Below are 26,298 nucleotides of genomic sequence, written 5' to 3'. Positions count from 1 at the left end.
CCTTGTCGCAGGCGTAGGGATACGTCATTGCCTTCTCGCAGGCGTAAGGATACGTCATTGCTTTCACCAACTATGATTGGCTAGTGATTAGCCAGAGCCGCCAAACTGTATCTGTAGCGAACTGCACAAGCTAATATATTGTTGTGTTGATTTAAAGCCATTTTCAAGACGGACTATGCCAGAAATACGACAGGACAGGCTCGACTTTCAGCATTATCTTCGATGGCGATAGAAAAGAAGGAAGAAAGAAAGTAGGATGGATATTGTCAACAGTTAAAAATGATTTTTGGTGAGTAAAATATGGCTATATTCCTAAATAATATTTCAATTGTGGGCCCGGTTCTGATATCTGAAAAGCTCCAGTGTTTGTATTTAAGCTCCGGTGTTTGTATTTAATCACTAAATGCTGCTTGGAAGTGGATTTTACGCCATTTTAGTGCAATTTTTGCCGTTTCGCCATTGACGTCCATCGCTGTCTTTTCTTGGGAAAATCACCCCCCGGCCCGGTTGTAATGTCTGAAAAGCTCCAGTATTTGTATTTAATCATTAAATGCTGCTAGGAAGTGGATTTTACCCGTTGAAGGTGCTACGAGAAAATGCACGAACCGCCACTGGCTTTTGTTAACCTGATAACAGTTATTCACATAACAATAGCATACACAATAACTTCTTTATAGAACTCACTACCACTCAAAATCACTACCAATTTAATACAAATCTCCATCTTCATTTTTCCCCCACATAAATAAAGTAGTGTTGTGCATTTTCCTGACTTTGGCACCGGTAGGTTCAGATCCCACTTGGTGATATGCGAATGTTTGTTGATCTCTACGTCCCCTGCGACTTGCTGGCGACCAGTTCAGAGTATAGACTGCCTTAAGTCTGAAGTTGGTTGGGATATGCTCCAACTCGCTGCTACCCTGAACGGGATAAGTGGTGTTAAAAATGGTTCAATGGTATAATGATCATACTGTAATTACTTCTAGTAGGATTCAGGCAATTCACACTGTGTTACAAGTGCCGTGATGTTAGAACTCCACAGTGTTGGGAGGAGCTGTAAACAGTAATTAGAGTAAGGGCAAGCTGTATTTAAAATATAATTTATATCTGCCATAATCATACATTAATCCACAGCTCCTGTATCACACTTCTCTTTTTCCATCTGTTGTGCATGCTGCAGAGATTTAGTCACCTGCTGCTGAGTTCTTAGTCACAGCTGCTTCATCGCTCCGCATCCACAGCTGTGCTCCTACTGACACTGAGCAGAAGCCTCTCGTCCTGCGTGCATGTATGTAAATGTCTATGTGTGTGTTTGCGTGTGTGTGTGCACGAGTGTGGGAGGGTGTGGGAGGGTGTGGGAGAAAGAAACACTGTCAACTATGCTTTGTCTGCCGAAAAGCTGTGAGGGGGACTGTAATAAACAGCCTGAGTTATGAGAGGGCGGTAGGATATCAGTAATAATGTGCACTGCGCTTCGGTATCCTGACAATGAGATAGTGCCAAATGATGCACACGTACACACACATAGACACTAACACACTCGTGCTTAGGCAATATAATACAGGCCGCGTTAACTTCAACTCGATTTCATGTGGGCCGGACCATTTTAGATATAATATTTAGAGGGTTTTTTTAATAAATTGATTAAAATAACTGGATTAACAGCCCTGAATATTCTGTTTTTATAGATCTAAAACAATGTTTATTTTAGCTTTTTAAAATATATTTTTATATTTTACAAAATGATTTTTGAACTAAAAACACAAAAATGGATTAAAAAATTACAATTATTGATTTAAAAGGGGGGAAATCAGGAAATTTAATATACATTTATACTCTTAATTTTAATTTGATCCTAAAACAGAAAGTCCGCACTCATCATTTACTTTCCCGGGCCACACAAAATGATGCGGCGGGCCAGATTTGGCCCCCGGGCCACCACTTGACACGTGATTTATATGATGTATTTTTCTATTTGTTCTCTTTCATTAAATCATGTCAATGGGATGGAAACAAATTCTATTCTTGTGTTGCCTCTCCTTTTCCTCGGCATCACTGGCAGCCAGTTAATTGACTTTTTTATGCACCATATGTTTGTGTGTGTTGATTTTTCACAACATTGATTTGCTGGTAAAAGCACATAGACGCGTCACTCTGTTGAATACAGCTTATTCAGATTGATGATGGAAGGAAAAAGGATACATCATGCATAGTATATATTGATTTTACATATATCTCCCAGCCCAGTAAAAAAGCAGTTAGGCAACAGTCAACAGGTTTAAAATGCCCTCCTTAACTGCTATCTTAAACAGAAAAGCCACAAATAAAGTTCGAAACTGCCCCATCTGTGAATTTCTTTGCGACAATTACGACAACATTTGATCTTGGGCCAGAGGGACAATAAACTTTTTTTCTCCTCCTGTGTGCAACCCACAATCCCTCATGACATGGCAACGGGCAAGCATTCAGAGAAGCTCTGAAAGAACAATTTGTCACCGTCGACAGCAGTGCACCGTAATACCAAGCCAATTAAGTTCAAGGTGCAATTTGATACAGCCAGCGAAAAAGGAGCATGCGAACAAGTGTGTTTGTTGGCCTTTAGCTGTTAAGGAGTGCTTTTAAGAAAAAGCGCAACGGGAGAAGACATTGTAATTGAGTAGCTAACAGTCTCAATCTTGTGTTTAAAAAATAAAAAGGACCTCCGTCTTCCTGCTAGTCTGAAGACATACGTAAGCAGGACTAACAGAGAGGCCTTGTTCTGAAAGCATTAAAAACAACTCCACGGGGACAGAACACTATGAAAACTGAAATCCTTTACGGTCCAGCACAGAGTTTGCTCTAATAATAACCTGGTATCATTAGAGATCGACACCTGTGCTTGCTTGTGTAAGTATAGAAAGAGTGAGGGCCACAGAGATGAAGACAAAAACACTGAGGACACTTTTGTTTCGTCCACCTGTCGAATGCTTTGAGGCAGAAATCAGAATAGTGGACATGCACTAACATTAGGGATACAAACAGAGTTGAAGTCAGGCTTTAATTTACTGTGTTATTAGTGCAAAAAAATGTGGGCTCTCGAGGCTTTCGCTGCACAATAGTCCCCCTCATTAACAACCATTTTAACCTTCCATTCCAAGACAGTAATGCCACCAAGGGCACCACCTTGCTAATGTAACCCTGCTAGTTTTATTGTAGCTATATGAGCTCGAGTTACAAGCCAGGAGGGAGGTCAGCAGCTCACGCATTGATTGGTGACGCTCTGTGAATGATTCGGCCAGGCACTTCACATGCAAGTCAACAGACGCTGATGCATTTAAGCTCCCACTTTTTGTTGTCTTTAACCACCAGTCCCCAGGAGGAGGACAGGCCAGGGAATTGCGGTCTTTAGGGGTGAACGGATGTTTGTTTGGGTCCCGGGAGTGGGTCAAAGAGTGGCCACTGTGGCTGCATATACATGCATGTATGGAAGTGGATTCGTGCTGTGGGCTGTCTGTGCAAAAGGAAATTGGGCTAAAGGGGATGGGAGTCTGGACTTCTTTCTTTTTTGACAGTGCCTGAAGCTTTTGGGATACAAGCAATGTCTAAGAACTTCAGAAAAGCTACAATTTCTATTGCCTAAATCTGAATGGAAGTTGACTTTTGAATAATGTCAATGACAAAAATCATGGGGTCATATTTTTCAAATAAATATATGTAAAAGTAAGTTGATCATTGGTATGAAAATAGTCTTGAGTCAAGTGAACATTATTTAACATGGCTCTAAGTCAAATATATAATTAACAGTAAACAAAAAGCTAATTTCGCCTCTGAAAGTAGTATTCACCAATGGGAGTCTTTTTTTCCATCCTGCATAGCTAAATGATATAATTGCTCTGTTGCTTTATTCAACATAAATGCAAGAGCAAAGTCAGGACAAAGTGCTGCTTAAAACTGTTTTCTAAAAAGAAATACGACAGATGTATCTAAAATGGGAATAATTGATAGAAATGCGTGAAATGTGTCCAAATTAATGATAATTTTAAGAAGTTAAGGAGCGGCCATGTGGTTGAATGGTTAGAGGCTTCATCCTCCGGTTTCCTCTAAAATCCCCATATCATGCATTGTAGTCTGGTTAAACACTCCAAATTGCCCCTAGGTATGAGTGTGGGCATGTGAGTGTGTTTGTCTGTCTCCTTTTGCCCAGCGACTGGCTGGCCACTGATTCTGGTTGTCCCCCACCTGGTGCCCATAGTTAGCTGGGATAGGCTCCAGTGCCCCCCACGATCCTTGTGAGGATAAGGAGTTAGGAAAATGAATGAATGGATGAGAAGTCAACCCAGTGCAAGTGAGAGAAGAGAAATCTGGCAACCCGTTATTCAATGGATTATTACAATAGAAAGATATCGTTCCTTTGTGCGCTTATCATTATTTGTATATTTGGTGGCAACATCAACTTAAAACTCTGAAAAAATCTAGGTTTCAAGGAAAATAATTAAAGATTTTATTTTATGGCCATATTGCTTGACCCGACTCATCTAATTCTCCCTGTCTTATAATACTACAATGAAAAAGCAAACACACCTAAATTTAATCATCCGCTGCTTACCAAACGGAGGTCCTATAACACGTGTCAAAGTGGCGGCCCGGGGGCCAAATCTGGCCCGCCGCATCATTTTGTGTGGCCCGGAAAAGTAAATCATGAGTGCCGACTTTCTGTTTGAGGATCAAATTAAAATGAAGAGTATAGATTTATATTACATTTCCTGATTTTCCCCCTTTTAAATCAATAATTGTATTTTTTTAATCCATTTTTTCTGTGTTTTAGTTAAAAAATCATTTTGTAAAATCTAAAAATATATTTTAAAAAAGCTAAAATAAACATTGTTTTAGATCTATAAAAACTGAATATTCAGGTCTTTTAATCCAGTTCTTTTAATCCATTTATAAAAAGTCTATCTAAGTTTATCTAAAATGGTCCGGCCCACATGAAATCGAGTTGACGTTAACGCGGCCCGCGAACCAACCGGAGTCTGACCCCCCTGTCCTATAAAGTACACCACGGTTTTATGTGCAACTTTGTACCATAAATATATTTATCTGAACGTGTTGATCAAATTCCAAATTTAGTTCCGAGTAATTCACGACTTCCAATTATTGCGCCCTTACATGTCTGACCGTGTTAGTTACAGAGACCCCATATTATAAGGACGATGAATGTACTGACGCAAGATTTTTTTTTCTGTTGCTTATGTTCTGTTTCATATTTAACATATTTTGGCTTCCTTGTTTGTTACTGTTCTCCTTTTGTTACTCTTATTTTCTTTAGGGATTTTCCATTTCTTTTAACTTTGTTTTTTGTTCATTATTTTTTGTTTCCTTTTTTTCATAACATTTTTCTCTTGTTTTTTTGTGGGTGCCAATGTTTTCTTTTCTTATTTTCATTGCCTAAAGTGATGATGCCTTTTGTTGTGCAATCGGAGGTCGCTCTTTATTCACAGCCGCAAACGTGAAGTTGTTGACCCATCCGGACGAGAATTATTTGAGTACATACATCTTAATTTCTTTTAGTAAGAGTGAACATTGCCAGATGACATGACTGTTATAACCTTTCGAGTGAATGTGTACCTTCATGGTTCAGTACAGTTTATGCAGTACATGTGCACTACGCACAAAGGCTTTTTTTTGGTAAGATAAGTATGTGGAATGTTAAGTCTCCAAACACAGGTGCTTCTTATGAAATTGGAGAGATGGTTTAGATTGCTGTTACATTGGCAGACGCTGTGTGCACATAACACGGCAAAGAGGGTCAAATTTGATCTAGCTTCTCAACCAGAATCACCATCTTAGAAGATATTAAAGAGTCTGAGGTAAAGCAAATATTTAGCATTTCTCTCATGTCCAAAAAAATGAAGTGAATGTTACACCAGTAACAAACGGAAAGTTAAGTCTCCCTCTCTGTCTTTCTCTTTCAATGTGGAATCGTTTGGCCTTTGGAACTGCAAACTCATCAATGTACATCATTGTTTTGAATTTCGTATTGCTATGTGATAACGCTTGTGTACAGTATATGTTTAGGTAAGTTCATGGTCTGGGGTGACTGATTACTGGCTTGTTGTGGTCAAATTATATTGCGTCTGTGACTTGACCAGAGTAATTTGTCCCATGACATTGCTGAACGAGAGCTGAGAAGCAAATGAGGGCGCCGTGCAGGATGCTTCGGACCGTGGAATGTGACCGTCTGCCTCCACGCCCACAGGCTGACCACAGGGGTGATGAGAGGGACTGGGAATGTCGGGCCAATACAAACGGGACGCGCTGAGGAGGCCGTGCCTCGGGCAGATGGGACAGCACTGCGCTCTGAATGACTCTGGCCTCCCAGCCTTTAAAACAGTGTGTTATTATGTGACGGAATAAGAACAACCGGAGGATTACCGTAAATGCTGATGATATAGAATGGATAATGGCGCTTGGAAAAGATTTGATGAGAAGTTTCGAAATGGTAGACAAATGCAAGTCAACACTAGGGAGTTGGTTTATGTGGGATAGGAATTATTCAAAACTGACCTCTCGGTGCACTTTGCACCCTGACGTATTTATTGTCTTTATATAACAGATAAAACAGTTGTAGACATTCAAAAGTGCGGGAGTTTGAGGAGAAATTAAAACGGGAAAACAGGGACGTACATTTCAAATGAAAATTCCTTGTAGGACTGTGAGGCTGGAAAGTGTGTGAGCAAGCAAGTGAGGTAAAAAGTACAAGTCAAACATACAAAGACTCGATTCTGTGCTTAAGGCATGGAAAGGGGCTCATTCAGGGTGGGGAGCTCTTGTGCTCACAGAAAGGCCTGTAACCTTTTGCTCTTCTGAGTTTGGTGCTGGCAAAATTTCAGAGGTAGACTGGAAGCCTTTTATTTTGTTTCGAAACACAGGAAGGACAAGAAAAGGACTAGTGCAAGGGGTATCATCCTCATCTTTGTCGCAGGCTACATCGTTCTTATGGTTTCTTGTGGACTGCAATGATTAATTTATTATCAAAATAATTGAGGACACCCGATGGTGCAGTGTTTTTTTTTTCACCCGACTTTGTTGCGGGAAGCGTGGGGTCGATTGCCAATCGGTGGCGGCGTGGTTGTAAGTGAGAATGGTTTTCTGTCGCTATCTGTGCCCTATAACTGACTGGCGACCAGTCTCGTGAATAGTCTGCCTTTCACCCGAATTCAGCTGGCATAGGCTCCAGCACCCCTGTCAAGGAAAAATGAATGAATGAACTGAGAATTATTTTTGATAGTCAATGAATTATTTAGAGACATTATTGACCTCAAATTGAAACCTTTTTTTAGCCTCATAAAAGCAATTAGTATTTTCTCATGTTTTAATTTGAATTTTTAGGTGCATTATTTTATTGAAAAAAATAGGGAAAAGAGTAAATATAGTCTTTTTGATTTTTTTCTAAATATTATTCATTCACACATTTTCAACACAGTTTATCCTTGTCAGGGCTGACTTCGGGCAAAAGGCGGATTACACCCTAGACTGGTCGCCAAAATGTAAATATTGTGGTCTACATGACCCAAAATGTGTATGCCCGGTATTCATGATTTTTTTTTGGTTTGTTTGTTTTTTATTACAAAAATACTCACATTCTCTATAGAGTGTTAATCTATCTGTACATCAAAAATCTATTTTAGCAGAGTTATGGAGATAAGTTAGCCACCAAGTTTTGTTTTCAACATTTATTCACACTTTTTAGAAATAAAAACAAAGAAGGGGAAATATTTATTTTAATTATTTTAGATAAAGGGAAAAATACAGCTTATTATCTGATTTCTGGAGTGCTTGATCTTTTATTATGGACTAGAGCACAGGTGTCAAAGTGGCGGCCCGGGGGCCAAATCTGGCCAGCCGCATCATTTTGTGCGGCCCGAGAAAGTAAATAATGAGTGCCGACTTTCTGTTTTAGGATCAAATTAAAATGAAGAGTATAGATGTATATTAAATTTCCTTATTTTCCCCCTTTTAAATCAATAATTGTAACTTTTTAATCATTTTTTTTCTGTTTTTAGTTCAAAAATCATTTTGTAAAATCTAAAAATATATATAAAAAGGTAAAATAAACATTGTTTTAGATCTATAAAAAACGGAATATTCAGGGCTTTTGATCCAGTTCTTTTAATCTATTTAATAAAAAAAAAATCTAAATATTATATCTAAAATGGTCCGGCCCACATGAAACTGAGTTGACGTTAATGCGGCCCGCGAACCAACCCGAGTCTGAAACCCTTGGACTAGAGTAATTGTATTTCCATTTTATTTTACCAAGAAACATGAAGTCAATGCAAAACAGTTTCTTTCGCATGCCACACAGAATGAGGTAGTAGGTCGGCCATGACTTTCACGCCTTTGGGACTACTGTAGTGGATCAACTTTTCCCCCAAAGAGCCTCTCGGGAACACATTCTCCTGGTGCTATCATTATCATTCAATAAGGAGTGAGGCTGGCATAGGACAAGATTTTTAACACATGTTTTAGACCTGCCAACAAGCACAAAGCCTTGTCTTTGCATTCCTTCTGGATGAAAGACTAGAACTACTGCAAAAAGGGACACACTCTGACCATATATCCTGAGCTCCAGTTGATGCTTTCACTGACAATTTGGAGCTGGTTCCAGCGGTCAGCTTGTGGTTTCATGCAGCAGCTCCCAGTCTATCGACAGCATGTGTCCAGAACTGCTCATTGCATTGTTGAATTACATTCAGGAATGAGGCCCGCCTCGACTATGTGCGTAGAGGGAGAATTCGGGAGCTGCTTGGGAGAGTTGAAGGTTAACTTGTAAAATGCAAATGAGCCGAGCCTTCAACACGTTCCGTTGGAGAGTCCTAGAAAATGGCTGCAGTGTGTAAATGTGGCAGCAAGCAAGGGAGTAGTGTGCTTCGAGAATGGACCCGCTGTGTGCAGAGTGTTTGTGGACTGTGGCTGAGCTGATGGACACAACCCAGGAACGGGCCTGGAATCAATTTAGTGCGTCCAAAAGTGCCTGTGAATGTAAATAAAGCTCTTGAGCAAACAAACGCTTTTCCGAAAGGCACACACAAACACAGAAAAATGCATAAAGCCTACAAAACGAATCAAGCACTGGTGGGCCCCCTTCATGAAAATGATGAGAATCCAGGCAGATATCTGCGTGCTTGTTTCCACAGAAATTAAAACCAGGGCTCCTCTTCCTGCCTTTGACTAATCTTTAAAGGTTTTATCCCTGGAATCAGTTGAGAAGGCGGCATGGCAGAAGACCAATGAGGGTCCAATAAGAGGCTAACTTCCTCCCTCTGTTCCTTTCCACGCTTTTCTCCCATCGCCTTTCAAAACACTCGCACACACTAGTCCACACATAGTCAGGGACACACTAGATCCAGTAAGAACCAGAGCGCACTCTCGCAGCTAGCCAAGCCTATTTACACAGATGGTGGCAAACGTCATCTTTTTTTGCCGGGCGTGGAGAAGGTGTGGAAGGAGTGGGATTCGCTGACGACACAGAGGTTGGTTATGAGTTTGCAATGGCATGGAAGTTCCAAACATTAGCAGACACATTAGCTCATTCACTCCCCTTGACAGTGATGGATGTAAAATCCATTTAAGGAGGATGGCTACCATTGATCACGATTGGTCATTTTTCACTGCCATTTTCGGAGACAGGCATCCAATCCAATTTGACTCCCAGTCAAAATGGATCTGTTGCTGCCAATGGCAGTCGATGACTTAAGACGGCTTCCCATGTGTTTAGAATCCATCAACTTGTAATTTTACTTTGCAAATTAGTCGCTAATTATAAACACAAAATACACAACAATGTTCCATCTTTTCAAACCTCAACCCTCAACTTCAAATAATAAGACATCCCAGAACATAGGGGTGGGGAAACCGACCCTCGAGGGCCACCGTGGGTGCAGATTTTTGTTCCAACCGACCCAGCACAGACAGTTTACCCAATGTGATTTCTGCAGAAAACAAGAACAACCTGACTGCAATCCACTGATTGCACTTGAAGAACACCAGATTGGTGAAAAGGTGCCATCTCTATGGTTTGGAATGAAAACTTGCAACCACCGCGGCCCTTTGTGCAATAGTTTGCCCACCCCGGCCGGCCATAACATCATATAATCCAGCAGTGGCGCTTTCAGAAATTTTTCACTGTGGTGGCCAAACTTAGAGTCTCAAGACCAAAAACTAAACACCATTATTTCAGGACATACGTTTTGTGGTAAACTGGTCAGTAGAAAATACCCGAAATATAATACAATAGAACAATTTATCAGGCACATTTCTTCATCTGATCTCGGTGGTTATATTTAATGTTACCAATAACCTTGCTAAGTGACTTTCTAGCTTCTGCCTTCGAAAAACACCAAACATAAATATTGAATTATAGATATTCATATTTAGATTGATTTATTACTACTAATGTGCAGATACTAATATGAACGCATTATTAAAATCTACAGTAGATGAGTCAGTGTAGTGGCCAGCCACCAGTGGAAAGACCACCTAAATTTATAGGTGGGCAAAACCCCAGCTAACCATTTCTTAAGGGTGACATTGTAATTTTGGGAGCATGTTTCAATCTAAGTATTATTCAAGTGACATTATTGCTTTCCTGTCATCAGATTTTTGGTGGTCTGGGAAAATCTGTATATACATGCTTTCATAGGCCACCATTGTACATGACATCATGAGAAATGTCAACAAGTCATTCCAGAAGTTACATTTTCTTTCACTTAATTTATAGTTGATTGCTACATAGTCACTCCGGATACTCTACTATTTGCATCCAAGTAATTAAAAAGTCAACACAAAATGTGCCGTTTGAAACAACCCCTGTACAGTTAGTTTTTTTTCTCCATTTTTTTAAGATGACAGCGTGACCTTGTCTCTATTTAAACACTCCAGGAAAAAAAAACAGTCTGACACGTCGCCTCCTGTCTCACGCGAACCTCTTCCACGTGGTCCGTGCGTGGCCACCACATGCAGAAAAACATCTCACATGAATCAGCTCTAGGCAACCCAATGGAAGTTAAAGCATTAACACGCTGCAAATGTAGTGGATTCATCCTGAGCCACCAACGCTAATACCAACAATGTCTGAATTAGGGTTGCTTTGATGAAAACATGTGGTAAACACTACTGTGGAAGAGCGGCGCCATGTGACTCACCTATCAGGTGCTGAAGGTCAAGGGTCACAGCTGCAGCCTATTTACATGCCAGGTTCTCGTTGTGGTCGCATGTACGAGTATTAATTCGACCCACATCCAGGGTACATAATGTTTATATTTCCCAGTGTATCAACCTACAGTTATAAAAGGTGTTTTTTTGTCTCATTCTACTCTTCCACTGCATTCTTTCACCGCCTTCCTCTTCCTATCACACAAAGACCGGCATCAATAGCAAGTGAGAATTTGAGACTCCCATTGTCAGTCATGTGTTTGACATCGTGGCAATATTTCCACGTTGTATTTTGCTAACCTGCAGTGTTAATAAAATGGTCCCCGGCTTCCAGAGGAAAAGCTTTCCTTTGGGGTACTTAAAGCAACCAGGCATATGAGTGGAAGGTTATTACAAGAGGTCTATTCAAGGAGCTCCTGCTGAGCAAGTTGAGTTACAGCACACGTCAAGCCGGGCAAAAACAAAACAAAACAAAAAAATGCACAAGAGTTGGTACTCTGACTTTTTTCGCTTATTGACATTAGACCATTATTAACTCATTCAATGCCATTGGCAGTTATAGACATCAGCTCCATTTCAACTGCGTTAGCTGGCATTGAGTGATCATGTTTCACTGCCATTGGTGGCGATTGACGTCCAATCCAATTTGACTTAGAGCGAGGATACCCTGAATGGTTGCCAAGGTCGGCCCCCACAGGGGGATTGATCCGTCGATCTCAGAATTGTGAGGCGGAAGTGCTCACTACTTTTTCACCGTGCCGCCCACAGTTAAATTAAAAGAAAAAGGGAATAAAGTCTTACAGGAGTTTTAAAGTAAACAGAAGATAGTTATACTACTACAGAGCTGTCAAAAATATTTTTTTCTTTTTAAGTGAAATTCAAATGTCTGTGACTTAGGTGAAGTTTAAAATCAGTTAATTATTTGCAATAATCTTTGAAAGCCAACCTGCTTACAAGACAAGTGCATCTAAATTTGGCATAATTGTGACATTGGAACTCAACTTATCAGCACAAAGTTGTAACTTGCTATACTTCTAGGAATTAAAATAATAATAAAGGAAATCTGTAAGCGTTTTGCAGATGGTCGTTTGTTGTTCTTTGTGTCCTGTCTAGGGTGCAGTCTGGCTTTCACCTGAAGTCAGCTGGGTTAGGCCACAGCAACACCCGCAACCGTTTCGAGGATGCGCGGTATGGAAGATGACTGAATGAATTATTTGTAACACTGTTTACATCACCAATTTCATTGGAGTTGACTTTCAGCGAGAGACGTGGTACAGCCTTGAATGGCCGCCAATCAATTACAGGGGGACCATGCAAATTCCACATAAAGATGTCCAAACGGAGACTCAACTCAACTGTGAGACAGAGATGCTCACCACAGATGATTTAAACTGTAAAAAAAAAACTGCTGCGTCAAGCGGTTTAACAGTTCTGCAGCACAAATCACAGCAGGGAATGACACATCATCAGAGGTCACCGTAAAGAATGATTTGTGCTTGGCTCTTAGTGGCGAGACGGGGGGCAGGGCGGCCTGTGGGGGTTGTCCCTATCCTGGAATAGCTCTCCTGGCCTGGAATGTTCTGGGGAATGTTAGGCCAGAGGAATGATTGGTCAGAAGGGCACGGGTGTGTGTGTGCCTGTGTGTTGGAAAGGTAATCAGTCAGTTATGGAATCTGTTGAGAGCGAGTGAGGACTGATCAATCATTCCCCACGTTTGGGAACATCCTCCTGGATGTTTGGAGGTTGACAGCCGAGCTGTGTGGGCATCTCAACCCCACGTTGGTTCTTTCGCCACCTTATTGTTTTGCCTTCTGTCCCTTTTCCGAGTGCGTGTTTGCTTGTGTGATGTGCAGTATCGGCACTGCCTTGCTGTCTTTGTGAAAGCAGATCTGCCTCGTCCATCTAAGAGCCCCGCAGCTCAGACAACTAGCCCATTAGGCCTCATGCTCTGTAGGTTGACCTTTGCACTCCAATCCCCAAGACCTGTATTTGACCAAAACAGGCTGAGGGGCCATACAAGGTCAGCGTTTTGCAGGGTCATTACAGACTATCAGCCGCTATCTTTGTGTCTGCCAATGAGAAGGAACCCGTCAAGGTCTGCAAACATTTCTGGCTTTAAACGCAAATGGGTTTGTAAAGCCCGACGACAGTCCCAAAACTGTGGCAAAATCTAAAGCTGGGTAAATGTACCCATTTTTTAAGATTATCTTGTGTACTCATGAGGATACATACAGCAAACAACACACATTTTCTCTACAAACAAAATGGATTTTTCCTCAACTTAGTTGAGTCATGAAATTGATTGATTGAAATGTGAAGCTTGGCTAACTTCTAAGTTAACTATACTGTGAGTGTAAATTTGTAGATTGTGTTCAATGAAGGCGGCCCATTGGACGAGTGGTTACCCCATTGGCCCCGCAATTCTGGTGTTGAGGGTTCGATACCAGGTGAGTTCTCACTGTGTGGAGTTTCCATGTTTTCCCTGAGCTTGTATGGGTTTTCTCCAGTTACTCCGGGTTCCTCTCACATCCCAAAAACACACTTGATAGGCTGGTTGAACAGTCTAAATTGCCCCTTAGGCACGAGTGTGAAGGTTGTCGCATGTATGGTTGTCTGTCTCCTTGTTCCCTGCGATTGGCTGGCTACCAATTTAGTGAGTCCCCCACCTGGTGCCTATAGTTAGCTGTGAAAGGCTCCAGCACCCCCCACAAGCCTTGTGAGGATAAGCGTTTTGGAAAATAAATGACCTGTGAAAAATGTTTGGGTTGCTTCCGAGCAATTGATGAGTTTCACATTACAATCACTGAGTCTCCAGCATGGCTGACATAGATTTTGTCCTAACACAATGTGGATTTGTGATTTGCCAATATACATGGCCAATACTTTTTTGTGCAGTCTTAACAAAATGTAGACCACAGTTTTAAGGGACTTGTTGATGGGAAGAAGGGAAAATTCTCAAATTTGGCCTTATTGCTAAGTGTACTATGTACTGCTCTTAATCTGCAAACTCACCAACAGATATAAGAAAATGGAGCTTTGTTTATACAAAAGAGCCCTAATGTCCCACTGTGTCAACCTTCAGCAGCTAGTAAAGAAATAGGAGACAGTTTGATTTGTAGAGAAGCGTGCGAGACAGCAGAGTCCAGAAGTGAGGGCATTAGGCTCTCACGGCCAAGCCTGCTGGAAGTGATGGCCCTGCAGGATTCCAGTGTTAACCTCTGCTTCTCATTCTAGCTCCCTGCCCAGAAAACCCAAATCTCTGCCACAACATCCCCAATAGGAGGACTACTCCCTTGGCTTTGTTTGCTCAGCTGCACTGGCTTTGTGTCGGCATATTGAGCTCTCTTGTTCCTGCTCCGCGGCAGTTTTCTCCCTCTTCTTATGTTTAGTTTCTTTTCTCTGAGCAGTTTGTATCCTCAGTTGTTCTTTGTTTGGTCTGAGGGGAGCCCATCTGACCGTTTTAACTGACAGCGGTAAGGTCAGGAGGTTGAGTTGAGGGAGCTACCTGAGGAAGTCTCACGTCTCCTGCCTCATAGTGTCACCATGGTGTCAAGATGTACAGTAGTCATGTAAACACCTCTGCGTGTGTTTGGTCTGTGCTCATTTTGACTCACTGCAGTGGAAACCTTGTGGTGTGCTTACCAGTATTACTTAGCAAATAACTCTAATTTGGTCCACGAGAAACTACTTATTAGCCTGTGATACAAATATTTTCACAGACTGTCTCATAAATTCAAATAAAGATGTTTTTAATTGAGATGATGACTGGATAGGAACAGTCTGTCATTGTACCTAATATTAACTACTTTTGTAGCACATGAGCTACCATGCAATGGACAAATGGATAATAAATGAATGCATGCATCTAACCTGCAAAGACGCGTAACCGTTTTCGTCGTGGTGGTGGTCCCAGGCCAGACATGCCAGCGCACTCGTCCTCATCATCACAGTCGCCACTCTGAAATCCCTCTTCTCCTTCGTCGCTCCACCCTTTCGCCACACCTGTGCGCGTCCGGGCCCGCCACCTTTTTTCGGATACCGTTACATGCCGCAGCAGCTGTGGGAGAATCAGAAAGTCGTAAAGCCTAGCAGTACATTAACATTGAAGACAGATAAAGGCATTCATACTAATATAGGATGTATTTCATATTGGAAGAATCACCTAAACATCAAAATCATTGTGATTCAGAAAACTCATTGCCCTGCACTAATCATACCACTGCCCTGACAACTGGCACACTTTTGGGTCTACCATGACATACAAAAACCCTCCAATTCGCTGATCACCAATCCATGGTGTGTGTACTTTAAGATAGATTCCTTCTCACCCGAAGTGTTAAGCAAACCTAAAATCAAGTTAAAAAAAAAGTACTGGCAGCTGAAACTAGACTGGACTGTTAGCTCAGTAGTCAGTACGCTTAACTGCTACAGTGACAGTCAGTATGAACTCAATTACTGGTTGGAGAGGGAGGAATAATAAAAAGGAAGCACAGTGATGTCATCACCACAGTAAGACCATTAGTTGAAATGTACCCATGTACTTCTTTTTACAGCAGTTGTCAGCATGTGAGGACATTTGTGGTTTTCTCCATTTTTATAACAGTACAATTCTGACAACCACAACTCCCAGTATTATATATCATATACTAAAATTTTATTTTAGTGTTTTTTGTAAAACCTTTTTTTTTGGTTTACATTTTACCAGAGAAATAGTTAACTTAAATAAAGATTTTTTTTGTACAATACAATGCAGAAAGGACACGCATGTGTGTGAAAATCAGACATGTGGTTCAGTAATGAATTTGTATTGTAAATGGAGTATTCTGCGATTAAATAAATTGTGGCTAGGAGCTATCAATTTTTATTCTCCACATCTGTTTATTTATTACCAGATTCTAACACACGTTTGGTTAAAAAGCAGCTTAACCCTTAATGCTGGCCAAGAACTTGACAAAAGCTTCAAATGTGCTGCACAAAACATAACGGAAGCGTTTTACCGAGCACTGTGGGAATCTAATCTCAGAAATCAACACGGAATTGCACAAACCAAATGCAGTGTATCATTCTTTTATTAAACCAATGTGAAACGTTTCCAGTTGGAAGAGGTAACATACTTATGATGCATTACCAACAGAGGAATGAGGGGGGAAAAGTTCATTCTTGTACCTACTGGTGAAAAACATGTGAGTGAGCGAAACAACGACCTCACCTGTCACTCTCTGACCATCTTTCCACCTTCGACACATCACACATGATTGAGAGCCCTGCCAAGCTAACAGATGTGCTAAATTCCAACGCCCTTCATTGCGAGTCCTCCTTTCATCTCACCGCTGTGCCTTGTATGCTTTTTATTGAGTTCCTTCCTATTAACATACGTCAGCATGCAAGTTGTGTTGTTGTTCTGGTTGTTTAGGCGTTTGGGGAGAAAATTAAGTTCATATGTTCCGTGTCTCCGGTCAGATGGGATTGGACTTTGTGTTTGCGTGAGTGTTTAAGCGAGAGGGAGAGACAGCTGACGTACAAAACTGTAATCATGAAACTATGCCTGTCGGAGGATAATCCAGACTGTTCCCTTTTTGTCCATACAAACTAGTCAATCTGGGCTTTACAAGAGATATAAACCGTAGAATTAAGACAGAGTGAATGTACAATGTCTTGACAGTTGCTTAAACAAACTTCCATTTATTTCAGAACATTTTTAAAAGGCAGTCCGCATACACATTAGGATGAACCAACGGCCAACCACAGGCAGAATAGATGATACATAGGGGAGACAAGAGGTGTCACTTGAGAACTAATTCTCTCAATGATGAGCGAGAGTTAAATCTACTAAACCGACTTGTTTAAGAGAGAACTCTGTTTGTCCACCTTGGCCAGTGTCTTCCATAGATTTACTGACTTGGAGAAATTCCTTTTCGTAGTCCTCGGCAACCCCCTTGGACTTTGTGAGAGAGCCTTGTAGCCCATCTAAGGCAAACAAACACTTGAAAAGCAGCTCGATGAAGAAATGCTTCTGGGAATTTTAGGGGAAAAGCATTTTTAAAGAAAACATTATGACAAAACCAAGAGTAACAGTGCCTCAGTGTTGGGTTTGTGTAAGCACCGCCACGTGTAACTGATCACCTGCGAGCATGCACACCTCAACACAAACATTCAGACTGCCATTTGAAAATATACTCACTGACTTGACATGTCAAAATGTGCACAAGATGCACAGAAATACTGCAATGTTTGAAAATGACAGTAATGTCAAGATCACAGAAGATATAAATACCTACAAAGGCACAGCAGATGACAATTTGGTTGTTTTTTTAAGGATTATAAAAAGAAGTGGGCAGAATCGTTATAGTGGTCAAAGTGGGCAATAGTCCTATGCGCTGCCCTTTTCCATGAAGGCGTGGGCCGTAGCGCCTTACTGTCAGGGTGTTGTGGCGTCTCTCCACAGTTCGGTCAGATTGTATGGTTGTTGTCATAAGTGACAAGGTTTTTTGAACCATGATCTCAACAGAAGTTCCAGATTCACCACAAACTGGACAAACGTCAAGTTGGTTCAGGATGCAGTTTTGTGGTAAAGAACAAAAACACAAAGCAAAATGGATGATGGAAAAAGTTTACTACTTTTGATGGTCAATGATTTCTGTTAACTCATTGGCCAACATAGTTAGTTATTTTATTTATCCAAAAATATCTATATATTTAAAATTTTAAAGTGATTTTTATCCTCTTTTTTATAATTACAATCACAAAGGAAATAATACCGTTAATATTATTTTTAAAACTATTTATTTAATGATACATTTTTAATTAAAAATCAATAAGGAAAAAAGAGTAAATATCATTTTTTATTTAGTTAGTTTAATCATATTTGATTAATTTTTGAATATATATTTCAAATAAGAAACTAAAAAAGAATGAAACAGTAAATATTATTCTATTTATTTACATACGCAAACACATGATGAATGAATGGGTAAAGGCTTGTATTTTTTTCTTTTTTTCACAAAATGCTGGCAACACACATTTAACACAAGTATGAGCCTCCAACAGGCTGTGGGGTCTTCACTCCCAAGCACAAATCACACCAAGGAAATGCTCACTTTAGAGAGGCTAAACAAGTTGTGTGGAATTGTGCTTAATGCAGCCCAGCCCAGACAGAAAGTCAAACCACAAGGGTGTCATTGCCTCCCACACAAGACATGACTCCACGCAGGGTCACTGCTGGACTCAACAGCTGCAACAGAGCCACCGTGAACCTGCACTGGTACAAATAAACCCGCTCCCACAGATGAAGTTTTCTCATTCATAATGACGCGTGAAAAAGAAGGCCAAATGCAGAACAGAAACATGTATCATCTTGTGTTTATATAGAGTGAATGAGTGCTGGTGCAGGTGACAGACAGCAGTTGAGTAATGAAGACAGAACGTGGTAGGGAGAAAAAGGGTCTCCTTGCTGTTATTTTCTTCTCAATGCAGAGGACACGTCTGGACAAGATGCTCATGACTCGGCTCAGACGGAATCTGCTGCTTGCAAGGTTTCTATCAATGAGTCAACATATCCCGAGTTTCTCTAACGACTGCTGCTTTTTATACTTCCAAGTCTTTGGTTTGCAGCATGTTATTTGAATCCATTTCAAAACTGAGGGCTAAAAATGCAAAACTACTTAGCAAAATTTCTAAATGCACTAACATATATTGACTAGTATCAGAAATTAGTATGAAGGAGCATTAATAAATCAGGTTGTTCATTGAGATTCAATGAAATTTACTGTTTTCAACTCGACCAGCTTGTATAATTACACCACCGTCACAAGTAGTCATTGTGTTAGAACCCCAACATTTTCACAGTTGTAAACAGTTTAATGTGATTATTTTTATATTTGTCTGTTTCCGACAAAAAAGGCGACGAAAAGTGACTATTTTTGCCACCGATTTTTGTTCACGACAAGTTGCTCATTTTTTAACGCAGTTAATAAAACAGTTTACAAGTGTCAGAATACATGTTATGACGTGCTTGGTTGGTCAAACTATCCTAAAGATAAAGAACTGAAAACACATCCAGCAACTCTATTTTAAAATTTGTCATGATTCTTGATTATTTTTAGCCTTATGCAACCATTTGTATGCACATGCAATTAAATAAAAAGTGGTCCCTTGAAATTGTAGTTGATTACCAAAGGCTATCAAAAAAAAATACCATTACACATAAAACAGGACATAAAAATGAAAACAAACAAATGTGTATAAGATCGATTAGTCAGTTATCGGTTAACTTCCAAGACAAACAAAGACCAGAAAAGCACCCTGATGACGAAATGGTTCATGGCATTTTAGAAAAAAAATAACATGAAAAATTAGAACACCCAAAATAAGTCTGGCCCTATGTGGAGCAGAGTTTGTGCAAACATAGCAATGTGTAACTTACCACCTGCCAGCAGACACACACACCTCAGCACATAAACATTTAAACTGCTCGTTACTAACTCATCAGAAATTTCATTAGGTCGACTGGCACAATCTAATAAAAAAACAATACACCTAAGCACCAAGTACAATTTGTTTTACAATATCGTAGTTGCTTATAAGAGCTTGGAGCCTTGGTTTTTTCACCGAAAGTAAAAAAATAAAGAAAGAGAAGTTTCAGTTTCCGTTCAAACGAGATGTTAATCTGTATATTCAACATCTGGTTGCCTGCCAATCCTGGTGCAACATATAGATGAACATCCATTTTACACCAATGTTATGACTTTCCAATTTCCCTAATATGTTTTTAAATTGTAGGACGAAGCAAAAGCACTGAGAAAATCCATTCAAACACAGGGAGAACATGTAAACTCTGGAGCCCACTAACCGCTATACTCCAGACAAGCATGACATGTTTAACATGTACACTGACTGACATATGACAGATCCATGGTTCTGCTATATTCAATCACATGTATTTTATGGCATCAATGGTCACTGAAAAGCCAGCCAGACAGTAAAATTGGGCGTGCAGCAAGTTGACACTCCATTAGAAACCCAAGTCACAGAGAGGAGTAAAACTGCCCAAGTGAAAAGAAACACATATGATTTCAAAATCCCAGTGGAAAGCTTTTTGAAAATAGTCTGTGGAATTTGAACCTGGCCGCCATATGTTTAAAATGCATCGATACAGACATAACAGGTACAATACCAGAAAACCCAAATACAAGTAGTGGGTAGTGATTTTAGTGCCTAGACCTTCAGTAGGGACTTGATTGACTTATTCTGCCATGCTCAGTCATGTAACAAATATGGAAATCACCACAAAAATTGCAATATAATAATAAATATAAAAATAAATAATACATAAAATGAAAGCATTATTAGATAATAGATTTAAAGTTGTAAATTGAGGTCAATGTTCCTGATCATATTCATGCTGGGAAAGAAGGTCTGGCTGGCCCCTAATAAAATTGGTAACACATTAGCATAATAATAGTACCGTATTTTTCGGACTATAAGTCGCACTTGAGAAAAAGCCAAGCTATTCAAAGAATGCACAATGAAATGGAAAAAAATATATAAGTCACATTGGAATGTATAAGTCGCATTTTTGGGGGGCAACTTTTTAATTTATCAGAAACTAAGAACAAACGTTAACCTTTTGCACAGCAACGCTCGTAACAGAACATAAACAAATTTAAATGAACTTGGATTATGATGCAGACACACTCAAAAATAAGTTTAATCTAACCTTACACTAAACTTAATTCGAATTTTGTTTTACATTTTTATACAGTTCTTCTCCCGGCCAGGTTGGCTCTGTTTGCCCCGCCTCCACCCTGAGTTTCAGATGCAACCTATCGATGGTAGTTTGGTTTTGTATTCCCTTCAAAATATTACGAAAATTACGCACACAAATGTACTCACAATAGGATAACGCACGACCACTTGCCAACGAGTAGTATATATAACTCTCGTATTAACGATCGCCTCGCCATTCGCAATGACTAACGGGAAAAAAATACTGAAAAAATGCAACGCTCCGCCCAGTGCTCGCAGAGACATTACAAAGAGGGAGTTGCGACCAGAGACATTACACGAGGGAGTTGCGGGAAGAGAGAGACAGTGCCCATGATGTTCTCATGAGCAGCATCTCAGTCCGCTGTCTGCACGTATATCAAAATTTGTCTCGTATCTCAAGATAAATATTTGCCCAAAATTTTACTCGTATCTCGAATTTCTCATATGTCGGGCAACTCGTATGTCGAGGTAGCACTGTATAAGCAATTTTTATGATAACTCTAGCCTAAAAAAACATACCAAGCTGTTGGTGGTCAAAGTGAAAAAAAAAAAAGACATAAGTCGCAGGCCAAACCAAAGAATGAAAAGGGTGCGTCTTATAGTCCGGAAAATACGGTACTGTCATTTTCGTATTATTGTAAAGTGTAATTTTCTGCCTTCAATTTTGACTGCACAGACAAATAGAGAAAGGTCCATGCAGTATGACAGCAGGCACTTTCCATCCTGTGACTCATGGAAAGCTCCTGCGCAGAGGGCTGCAGTCCCACCTGCTGCTTGTGGCCCATTACTCAACTTTTATTCAATGTGGAACCTAAAGGGGGAACAAACTTGTGCTCCTTCGCTCTCATTCTTCTCTCTGACAGCCCCACAAACCAACTCGCCCCCACCCAACCCGAGTCCTCCCGTAGCGTGGTCACGGCTCAGTATGTCACGCAACGGTCGCTTTGCCTCAGACTGTCAGACAGTTAAGGCAGACAAGATTAATTTCCTGATGTTAATTCCAGTCGTAACACAAACACAGAGAAGAAAAGCAACTCTGCGGTCGTTAAACTGGGCGCGGACCCGCTCCACCTTTGTGACTAAGCCCACAACTTGATTTCCAGATTTTTCTAGCTGGACTGAAAAGTGGATTTTTATATTTTGCTGGCAGTCTGGTTGTTTCTTGTTTCAATTATCTTTGGGGGAAAAAACTCCTGAGCAGTTTACATACTTTAGGACTATCGAATTAAATCATTTGTTGCCAGCCATCCCACCCTTTGGAATATTGAAATCTCTTGTCTGTTTCTTTTAAACCAGACTCGGCTCAGTTCAAGGCAAGAATTTCATGCCATGTACTTAAAGTATCTGGTATAACAATACTTTTCAACTGTTCAACTGCTCATTTCTGTGAATGTGTCCGATTGTCTGCGTGTGGTTGAACGTTTTCAAAAGTTCCATTCCGGTTGAGGCTGCTGGATGCAAAATCAGATTACACTCCCGAACAATCTCATTTTGTCTGCTGCTCGCCTCCTTTGCACGGTATCACGGTGGTTCCCAGAGTCATGTGTTTCTAAGAAATCGTCCATTTCCAGCAGATGGTCACTACATGAGGATCCCATGATCACACCTAGCAAAAGCCGGCAGACGCTCTGTTGGATAAAATAATAGAGTTGGTGTTCCCAACCTAGATGGTGCATATTTGGGATGGGCTAGTAATTCTCACGTACAATTGTACCTCAGTGGATATATTTTAAAAAGCATAGTTATACAGTGATAATGTGAGATCTTCATTAATTCATTCATTTTGCGTTTTGCGGGGGTGCTGGAGACTTCCCCATCCAACTATGAATTGGTTGCCAGCTAATTGAGGGCCGCAATGAGGCTAACAATCCAGCACTCATACTGAAGGACAATATTGAGTGATTACTCAGCCCTGCATGAATGTTTTTCGATGTGGGAGGAGATCAGAGTACCCAGAAAGAATCCAGGCAGGCACGGGGAGAACATGCAAATTCCACAGGTCGGAACCCACCGTGGATTGAACCCTCAATCTCATAACTGTGAAGCAGACGTGTCAACCACTTGGCAACCATGCCAAAAATGACAGGAAATAAATGGAAATAAATCTATGCACATGCTCTCAAAAAAGATAAGTACAGTAAATAAATGACAGTGTATTACTGCCTTGATTTCCTTTTCCATATTTTTAGTACATTGTAATTCATTTGAGGAACATTCTTTCCATATCCATCGCTTCTACAAAAGATCAACTTGTCTTTTTGGTAAATGGAAACAATTGTGTGTGTAATTTATGTCACATCAAATTTAGCGATTGTGAGCCCCGTTATTGATCCATCTCTTCAAAAATAGAAATACATTCTCCCTGTGTCCACCAAATTCAATGAAGATTCATGGTCTCGGAATTGTGCATTTGAAATGACAAACAAAGCAGTTTTCCTCCATACATACTTCACTCAAATACTTGAGAAGACTTTCCACACAATATTAACAACAAAATTCTACATTTACATGTAAAAAAAAGGTGGTTGAAAATGATCTTGTGACAGTCCTGCCCCTTTTATTTTCTATATATAAACGTAGAGGGAATCAGTCGTGGATGTTTGACTCAGAAAAGAAGTGAATATTTGACTATTTGAAAGTCTGTACTTGCAAAAAAGTACATGTTAGAATATCATAAAACATGGAGATCAATTTTGTGTGATAGAGTAGTTTAAAAGTGACTCTATTAGGGATCAGATATGAGGCCCTTAATTATGGTTACGATGACAGATTAAGTCAGACTGGAGTCCCCATAAACCACGATGTTTGCAGGCAACATTGTGATTTACACTGAAAGCAAGGAGCAGGTGTAGGAACATTTAGAAAGGTAGGACTACGTAGAAGAAAGGAATGAAGGGGAGATTAGTAAGGCAGTGATGAAATCATCCTCCTGCTTGGTCTGCGTTTGGTTAATATTTTTCCATTTGCTGTCATGGATGGGTGGAGCCTCCTGTGTGCAATTATCTGCTTTACAATCATCTCAGCTTTTATGCATAGGAGACAAAACATAGCGCTGATCACCCTTGCCTCATGTTTGTTTGTACTTTTTTAATATAGTATCTGGTTGTAACTGCTTTTCTCTTTGCTTTGCACAGAAATGTTGTTTTCAACAAGTATGTGAACTGCATGCATTGCATTGACCGAAGATTTATGCATGTTCATGCATGTTTTTGGATTGTGGGAGGAAACCAGAGTACCCAGAGGAAACCCACGCAGGCCCGGGGAGAACATGGTGTGGCATATATTCACACGTGACAATTTAGCTATGTTAATTATGAGCAGCCAGACTCAACCCAAAAATGTCAGGGACAAATTGTTTTGTCCTACTCCAGCCCCCACCCACACAGACAAGAGCTGCCACAACCTGAGGGGCAAAAGGGGGCTGTTCAGATGAAAAGCTAAGGACCTTGAGGGGCAATGAAAAAAGTTAGGGGAGTGCAAACATTCTGACAGGTCTAGAAAGGAGCCCCTACTCTGCTGTGCCTGCCGCAAACAAAAGGCGGAGAAGGTCTTTGACCCTCACATGAAGACCCTCTGATGACCTAGCAGAGACAGGAAACAGGAAGTGTGACCCTTAACCTCTTGGCGCGGGGAGGGATCCTGTTACTCAGGAGCATGTGACCGTGCCCAGTGACAACAAGCTCAGGATGTCAGAAACTTCAGCAGGAAGAACTCAGCTGTTCATATCTTCATCAACATCCACACAAACTAATAAAGATTAAAACATAATAAATCACGACCTAAAAATGCAACTATGTCATGACATAGTGAAGCAAGTGTGTCATTATTTTAAAGCGCTTTGTAGATCAGAGTAATTGAAAATCTGGTTTTCCAATTCACTATTTGCAAACTGAACCAAAATGAATAGCTTTATCCAAATTACATTTTTACGTTTGAAAAAAAAAATGCTTTTTATGTCACATAATAGTATAAAAATAATTGATTTCACAACCTGAATCATAATTGTTTTGTTAATTCATCAATAGGGCAACTTTCTGGAAATAACAAAAAGTGGAAGGAGAACAAATGAGGTGGGTCCAGATTGAAAAAGGAAATTACGCTGTAAAAAAAAAAAACCCAATTCTATTATTTATAATAATGGGCAATTTTAAGTAGACAACTTAAATTCTTGTTAGACTGTTACTTATTTTATCAAGTTAATACAGTTATCTTAATAAAATGAGTTGAATGAACTATTATTGATCTGTTTTCTGAGATAATGTATTATTGAAATACTTAAACTTAAGTCTATTCTACTTCAAATCTTACATTGTACTTAACAGAATTGCAGTTTACTTCTTAAAACGCCGAGTTCAAACCACTTTACAAAATTCCAGTTGACACAAAATGTAGAGTTTAAGGCACATGTGTCAAGGAGGCGGCCCGGGGGCCAAATCTGGCCCGGCGCATCATTTTGTGTGGCCCGGGAAAGTAAATCATGAGTGCCGACTTTCTGTTTTAGGATCAAATAAAAATGAAGAGTATAGATGTATATCAAATTTCCTAATTTTCCCCCTTTTAAAATCAATAATTGTAATTTTTTAATCCATTTTTTCTGTGTTTTTAGTTCAGAAATCATTTTGTAAAATCTAAAAATATATAAAAATAAAAAAAGCTAAAATAAACATTGTTTTAGATCTATAAAAAACTGAATATTCAGGGCTTTTAATCCAGTTTTTTAAATCTATTTATATAAAAAAAAAAAATCTAAATATTATATCTAAAATGGTCCGGCCCGCATGAAATCAAGTTGACGTTAATGTGGCCCACAAACCAACCCGAGTTTGACACCCTTGGTTTAAGGCATTAACTTTCAGTTTTCCATCAAAACTTAAAAATTTAAAGCCTTTTAAGCCTGCCTTGTCATAATTAGACACAGTGCATTGGGGTGGCCATCATGCGGGAGGCGTACATAGAGGTGACGCTGATTTGAGCCTCAAGGCTTGAAGTGGAAGGGGGCAAGGCTGTGGAATTATGGAAGTAGACGGAGGAATGGGTGGCAGTGGAAGAAGGGATGGTTGGGCCTCATTAGCTGGCAGACTAATTGGGAGGAAAAGGGCCCTCACATGCTCTGTCTGACCTTCCAGCCAGCAGGGGAGAGGGCTGCTGCGGATGGATGTGGACATGGGGACGGCTGAGGGGCGGCGGGGGGTTATCTGCTCGTTAGATTCCCAAAGTTAAAGAACCATAACTCCACATCACGCCTCCAATCCTAAAACTAGCATGAAGCCATAAGCCACCTGAAAGGATATGTGCGTGTGGCGCTTTAACGCGGGAAATGACTGCGCCTGCATAAGTGCC

At 40.2% G+C, this 26,298-nt stretch overlaps 1 protein-coding gene across 2 annotated transcripts in view; it reads right to left on the bottom strand.

Moving 5' to 3' along the window:
• Positions 1–26,298, bottom strand: part of LOC144082493 (glypican-3-like) — a 114,508-nt gene that overhangs the window by 3,149 nt on the left and 85,061 nt on the right. Inside the window, exons 7-8 of one of the 2 annotated variants that reach the window (XM_077609708.1) lie at positions 15,064–15,250; positions 8,369–9,013 (exon numbers count right to left, since the gene is read on the bottom strand). In XM_077609708.1, coding sequence (XP_077465834.1) covers positions 8,856–9,013; positions 15,064–15,250 — 345 coding nt within the window. In that variant the 3' untranslated portion in view covers positions 8,369–8,855. Of the gene's footprint in view, positions 1–8,368; positions 9,014–15,063; positions 15,251–26,298 lie in introns of those variants that run through there. The other variant, XM_077609706.1, reaches the window with a different exon arrangement.

This window comes from Stigmatopora argus, chromosome 9 (genome assembly GCF_051989625.1).
Source record: "Stigmatopora argus isolate UIUO_Sarg chromosome 9, RoL_Sarg_1.0, whole genome shotgun sequence".
NCBI classification, from domain to species: Eukaryota; Metazoa; Chordata; class Actinopteri; order Syngnathiformes; family Syngnathidae; genus Stigmatopora; species Stigmatopora argus.
Note: the sequence above shows the minus strand (reverse complement) of the source record. Positions and strands in the feature narration are given on the sequence as shown.